This window comes from Anser anser (assembly GCF_964211835.1).
Source record: "Anser anser genome assembly, chromosome: 11".
NCBI lineage: Eukaryota > Metazoa > Chordata > Aves > Anseriformes > Anatidae > Anser > Anser anser.
Genome location: NC_139732.1, coordinates 609,336 through 616,636, shown reverse-complemented (window position 1 = coordinate 616,636; position 7,301 = coordinate 609,336). Strand labels below are relative to the sequence as shown.

At 40.6% G+C, this 7,301-nt stretch overlaps 1 protein-coding gene across 1 annotated transcript; it reads right to left on the bottom strand.

Annotated features, from left to right (window-relative positions):
- Positions 1-482: 482 nt before the first annotated feature.
- Positions 483-6,924, bottom strand: LOC310905330 (nuclear pore complex protein Nup153-like; the record flags this gene model as incomplete). The annotated part of the gene is made up of 7 exons (XM_083851504.1): positions 6,716-6,924; positions 4,343-4,591; positions 2,993-3,084; positions 2,788-2,910; positions 842-952; positions 666-704; positions 483-563 (listed from the first exon to the last, which is right to left on the bottom strand). The coding sequence occupies exons 1-7, from the start codon at positions 6,909-6,911 to the stop codon at positions 483-485; spliced, it is 891 nt and encodes a 296-aa protein (XP_083707630.1). The 5' UTR covers positions 6,912-6,924.
- Between the last annotated feature and the right edge of the window lie 377 nt (positions 6,925-7,301).

Sequence of the window (7,301 nt, the reverse complement as noted above, 5' to 3'; positions counted from 1 at the left end):
ATCATGCTTTACCACAGCATTATCACCAGTTCTGTGCTACCTCCAAATAGGAATTTAGGAGCGTAAGATTTATAGCGTCGGAAATTAACAATTTTCCTCCTCTTTACTTTGAATGGTGATAAAAAGCACAAAAACTAGTTTTCTGTGCCCGAATGAACACGGAAGTCTGTACAAAGTCTATATGACCACTCAATCAGTATTTTTCTATTTGTGATCATTTCTTCAAGAGAAAACTTGCCTCAACAGGAATTTTAATATGCAGCTTCACCCCAAGTTGGGGGACAAGATAAAACGACTTGGTGTGTTCTAGAGTTGTTGCTCTCAACTTACAAAGATAACATAATTCTTAACCTGAGTAATCTTCACAACCCATCATCTATTGTGGATACATGCCAATATTAACTTGATTTGATGTCTATGTTGTCACTGAGGTTTGAGAAAATTTTTCTAATAGTGATAAAGCATTGAAAAAGTTATCTACCTCAGCTTAAGACATTATTGGTTCTTACCTTTCTTCGTTTGGACTGGAAGTCAGTAATATCCGGTTTATCTATGTCCGGAGGCTAAGGGAAAAAACAAAGCATAAATATTAGAGGGCATTTTTTTTTTTTCCTGAGAGAGAGGGTTCCCTGCAACAAAAATGTGGGGGTTCATGGTCAACTTACACAACACAGCGGCAAAACAGATGCCATTCTTTCAGCATCCTGTTGAAAAAACAGCGCAATAAATTAAACCGGCCACAACGTAAGGAAGAATAGTTTTATCTTTATGCTTTGATGGCACATTTACTAAGTTTTATAAACACATGAAGCAAAAACAGATTAAAAGAAGTGCTATTTACCAACAAAGGGCTTGACAGCTTCTCCATTGCCTCCAAGATGCGCCGTGCTGAGGTACTTAACGTAGCGCGGGACCGCACAGTTTCTTGTCTAGCTTTCGCTCTCCTTTGTGCCTGAAAAATTAGCATTTTAAGTGTTACAATGGTCAATTCTGAGCTAAAGAGGCATGTATTTTACGTCCCAAGGCTACACTGATGATACAATCAATATATTCTGATGACAGAGAAAAATGCAGTCACTGGGAGTTTAAGCCATAAAGAAGAGAATACATTCGGAGTTTAATGAAGTTTACCTTGGGCCTCAGTGCATCTTGCACGTGCTTGTTGCACGAGCAATAAAAGAACTCCGTACTTGTAAAAGGTCAAGACGGATGATGCTAGGACTGCTAAGGCCTCCGAAGCAGTAATCAGGGAAACAGAACTCAAGAAAAGGCTTGTGGTACAGAAAGCATTTTCAGTAACAACACAGACCTCAGAGTTTCACGATGGTCTAAGTGTACCATCTTAAAATCAGTGTATACAATCATAACCAGGAACTAGTTTTACTTCTCTCTTGCTTCCTCCCTTCCCCCAAGATTAAAGTTGGCTGCAAATCTTTGTCTTAAAAGATAAAGATCTGACTTAAACTGTAACAGATCTAAACATTACACTGAAAAAGTAAACTGTTTATTTGCACCACCCAACTTCAAATATCAGTCGAAAACTTCCTTTGGTGTGACTTTTTTTCTTCCCAGGTTAAACCCCTCATATAACCACACTGTGCTTATCACACGATGTGAAGACAGGAAGCAGACCACGCAGCATGTAAAAACACAAGTGAGACTCACAGAACCACAGAATGGTTAAGGTTGGAAGTGACCTCTAGAGATCGCCTGGTCTACCCCCCCGCTCAAGCAGGGCCACCCCGAGCAGGTTGCCCAGGACCATGTCAAGTCAGCTCTTGAAGACCTCCAAAGAGGGAGACTCCACAGCCTCTCCGGGCAACCTGTGCCAGGGCTCCATCACCCGCACAGTGCAAAAGCATTTCCTGATGCTCAGACAGAGCCTCACATTTCAGTTTGTGCCTGTTGCCTCTTGACCTGGCACTGGGCACCGCTGAAAACACAATGGCTCTCTATGCTCTTTGCACCATCCATTCAGGTATTTATATACACCAATAAGATCCCCCCAAACCTCCTCTCCTCCATGCTAAACAGGCCCAGCAGTCCCTGCCTCTCCTCAGAGGAGAGGTGCTCCCAGTCCCTTGATCTTCTTGGTGGCCCTTCGCTGGACTCTCTAGTACCTTGCTGTCATTCACAGCAAGCAGCAAGAAGCAAGCTACTCTCTCCTTTAAAAGCCTAGTATTTTGGTTTCTCTTTTTACCATAATGCAGTAATATTGTAAAAAACAAAAATAGCCGACCAAAGAGGGTTCCCAGCTTTGCACCACAAGGTTTCAAGGTTTCCCGTAAGTGAGGTACTTGTACTGCCCTTTTTCCGTTGCACAAATGGACTGTCAGAACAGAGCCAGCAAACCCGCGTTTTCATTTTCTTAAAATTCCTTTTGATTTATCGATAAAAGTCACTTTCATTTAAATACATTCCTACCAAACCTGATTTGACTTTCCTTTTCGATTCAGCTCTAGCTAATCAGAGTTGTCAGCAGTTTTTATTTGCTATTTCCAAGAACACTTGGGGGCAAATAACTCTCTCCAAGAACTATATGAATCGTTCAAAACAGAAAGCATGTTACTGCTTATCTTGGGACTGCATTTAGTCCTGCATGCCTCTGTGTACCAGAAGAACAAAGGATCAGCAAAGTTGATTTTAGATATTTTCAAAGACTGCAGGTTTATACAACATATCCATAGCATGAATGTAGGCATGCTTGGAAAAGAAGATCCACAGATAAATATTAGCCAGGTTTGACTACTACATTTGACTACTAATACTACACTACTTTTGTCATACCCGATAAGGTTCCGTTCTTCGCTGCCTTGATCTTACAGCTGCACCACCATAGGCCGTCTTTCCGGGGTAAAATGGAGAAAACCCAAGCTGGTTTTGCTTAAAAACAGATGTGCTTCCACGTGCCTACGGAAACACAGTACGATAGGTGGATAGAAAAACAGGTACACATTCAAACTGATTAAAAGAAATACTGTGCAGTACTTACAGGACACAGTCCTCCAAAAGCAGATAAACCGAATGCGGGTTTCTTAGAGCTAGCTGCAGAATGCTGCGAGAGGGAATGAGTTCTTTCAGCTCCTGCGGGCAAGAGCAGTGATGATGAAGTATTTTTTAAAACTGCAACATCTGCCAAAATGACGTATGCTAGATGTAAATGCCTCTCGTACGTACAGAACTTTAACAATAAAGATCACACTAATTCAAGTTCTTCAATACAGAAAAATAAGCATGACTTCAGCTTCCTTAAATAGATCAACTTCACGTACAGACTGAAAACCAAGTATCACCTACAAACTTGAAAACTGTTCACAGAGCTGCAAGTAGTTTTCAGCAATCTTACCAAGTTAATACTGTGCTTCCAATGCAGATATTTTTTTCCTTCAGGCTAAGATAAAAGAGGACCGCATAAACATCAGTGCATTTGTACGGACAAAGCTTTTTTCTGTGTTGGTAAAAGGCTGGAGGCCAGCACAGATCATAATCGCACAGGTTTTAAACCTGGAAGATTCCCCAAAGGCTGCTCTAAGAGTTAACGATCTTCTGCCCATGTATGTTTTACGAAGACACACCAGAAAGTTCTAGTGCACTCAGGTTATATTGCTAAAGCCCAGCAACTCTACTCTACTACTCAGCTGTACAAAAGTTCTCTGCAAAACCTGCTGAGCACACGTCAGTCCCTGTCTATATGGGGGACTAGAAAAAGCTGCAAACCTGCTGTTCGCCCTTTCAGCGAGAAGACCTACGTACCAACCTACATCGACACGATGCTTATTTTTTATTTTAAAATGGTGTGCTTTCCTCAATGAATTTGGCAAAAGACATGAAAAGTATTGACAGCTGAAGCCTTCTACCAAGAAAGGTCAAAAAACAGCCTATAGCTTATGACAGAGTAGTTTCTTTATCTTCTCTTGCTGAAACACAGGAAAACATCTCGTGTTCCTATTTGTCACCTGCACTTATTCACATTTAACCAGCTGTCTGTTAGATATTCTGAGTCACTCTTCCTTCTAGACAATCAGCCTAGTTGTCAAGTTACGGCAAGTCAGCCTGATTTCCTACCGTCCCAGTTCAAAATTTACATATAACCTAGCTGAATGTGTATATTTCAGCATTGACTCTTTCTAACATCAGGGTATCATAAACGTATTCCAAAGCACGCTTCTATTAAAAAGGTGATAGGATTATATACTTCTAAAACACTAAAAATTCAATTTAATTCTCGCATCCAAAGTTGACATTCACCTATTTTATTTACTAAGGTGATGTGGAATATTAAAGAACGCAAGGTACTTCACATTAAAAAAAAAGTCAATTAAACAGAGAACACAAAAATCACCTTCATCAGATGCTCTAGAGGAGGAATCACTGGTTGTTGAGATGTTATCATCGTCTTGTTGAGAGGTAGAATCTTCTATTTCTTTTATGAAGGACAGCCTAGGACTGCCAATGCCAAATACAGAAGATGTCGAGGGCTGACAAGGTGGGACAGGAGAATCCAGCGTGGTATAATTCAGACGGCTCCGATGAAGAGAGGGCCTTGTTAACACAACTGGGAAGTTCAGTGCTGATCTACTTGTGGATGGTTCTAGACAAGAACAGGGAGATAATTAGCTTTGCTATAGACAAGCTCACAGAAGCCAAAACCTGTTTCCTATCGACAGCCATGCTATTGCCAAGTTCTAAGCGCAAAAAGAGAGAAGCCAAATTTAACTTCTTCCTCACCCAGATACGGTTGCATCTAACTGTCTGGCTACAACAACAACACTGCTTGCGATACACAGTATTAATGTTGCATCCAGAAGTAGTTAACTATGAGGTTTTACAACACCACATTCTGACCCCGTGCTCAAATGCTCTAACGCTGACTTGGCCGTTCACTAAATCAAACATATATACTCCTTCTCCCATGTACAGCTTGCAATAAGCTTTACAAAATTTGAGATTACACGGTAAATTACAGATAACACTGCAGCTTCCATAATATTGGAACAAAGGTTACATTAATCTGAATACACAACATGAAAATGAACGTTTGCAGTACTTTTTTCCCAAGTTCTTCCATATCAGCTCACGTTAGAGGCAAAACATCATCTCCTACCCATTAACTATTGGGATTTTGACCCAAGGGACAAGGATGTTGACCCAAGTAACCAGATGAGCATTTTTCCCTCTTGAAGCAAAGGGTCTGCAAACAATGCCAGTGGCCTGGAATAGGTGGCCTTGAAGTCTATCTTGCTAAATGAATGGAACTATTCATGGGTATTTTGCCTGATGAAAGCCTACTGTCTCTCCCAGGAATCTGGGCAATTCAAATGACTTTGAGCCACTATCCTCTTGATACTTGAACTGAAGCTTAAACTAGTTAGTTCAATCTTCATAACCACTGCAGTACCACTAATTAGCTCTCCAAACCATGAGCAGATTTTTAGGACAGCACCGTTTGAGATACAGAAAGTTCTTCAGGCGGAAGGCCACCCAATATAGGCTCCAGCACACTGATACCTCAGAACTGAAGAAACACATTGGTTTCAAAATGTAGTAATAATTAAAAAAAATAATCTTATTCTTAAGCATAGTAAGCAACACCCACGGACAGCAACATAAGCTGCAAAAGGTTCCAGGGTGTCCACCTGCTCCTGATCTCCTGGAGTTAGCAAGCTTGCAGTGCAGCTGTTCTTAATGAAAGCTCCTTTCACGCAGTTACATAGGAAAGCCAACATGTGTTCCTCAGTCACGAAGACCTTCTCTATTCTTTTCTCCAAACTCATTCCCAAGCTACAGCTACACAGAAAGCCATCAATCTCCTTGTTTACAATTAGATGAGATTGGAGGCAAAGATATTTCCTCCTTATTTTTTGATTCTGCCAACAACAGAAGCAACTGACTTTCCACATTATCTATGGTTACCTACGCACGCTCAGACAAAACTTCTTTACTTATTAAAAGCTGACTTCCCCAAAACAGCTAATTTAAGAGAAACTCAAATAAGAATAGATGCAAATTTATACAACAGGACTACAGGAACAGTGAGAGGCACTGGATATAAGACAAATTAATCTTTCATGAGGTAAAGGAGTTGCAAACCTCGTTGCCAACGGTCCAAATACCTTTTCAAAGACACCCCCTCCCCCCGCGTAGACCTTAAAGTTATTGAATATTTTAAGGATAATAATCTCATAAACCGCATGCGTGCACAAGTTCCCCAGTTCACCATCAAGTTAACGAGGAACTTTACTAAATTGATCAAAGCCCAAAACAAAAACAAAACAAAACAAAACAAACAAAGTCGGGACACGAGACGGAATTTTCCTCTGCCATTCTAGCATCTAGTCTTTTGTTTCGAAGACTGCAAAACAAATTAATTTTTTTAATTGCCTTAGGCAATTAGACAGATTTTCATTCCATATCTTTTAAAAGATGGAAAATGCAACCCAGCACACTTGCAAATGACTTATTTTCAGCATTTAGCACCTGGCTAATAGAGTACCTAAAGTTAACTGATGCCTTCCAAGAGCATAAGATGTATGCTTCGTAACTGTGTATACAGTTTAAAGCTAAGACGGTTTCACAAACAGTTGTTTTGACTTTTTTTGGGTTTTTTTCATTCTGTCAAAACCCTCATTCCAATTTCCTTTTGAAATTCAGATTCAAAACTAGAAATCTGTGAATAAATACAGATGGCCAGAATTCCAAATGATTTTTCACATACCTCGTCTACTAATTCCTGCTGGTTCAGGCGTGAATCTCTCATCGATTATGGTATCTTCATCTGAATAATCGTGGTGATAGTTTACCGGAGTCTCCTCCTGGTTTGCAGATTCATTTCTGTCTACACACTCCTCCTCACGCTTATTGAAATACTTCTGCAGCCAGGCCGGTACAATATTTTTCACAGTTTCTGTCATTCTGCTAATTAATCCCTGCTTGAAAGAAAAAACACTTGTTTAATTACAGAAACGCAGTCAACAGCATATGCTGGGATACCACCTTCCACGGACCTTGAAGACAGATATTATACAGCAAATATTCAGAAGACGACGACGAGGTTGATCCCTGGCATAGGATCGCTACACTTCTGGTAAACCTAAATTCACCTAAGATTGATTTACAACTACCTATCACTTTCTGCACTTCCAAGTGACCTTGGCAAGGTTCAAAGTTTTGAAACCTCTGCCAAAATTCACCAGCAGGTCGTCAATCTGCAAGGCTATCAGGAAACTCTACGCCTGAACAGCTCCTGACCTACAGACTTGTTCCAGGACTCTTCCTCTTCGCACCCTCCCGTGAAAACCAAC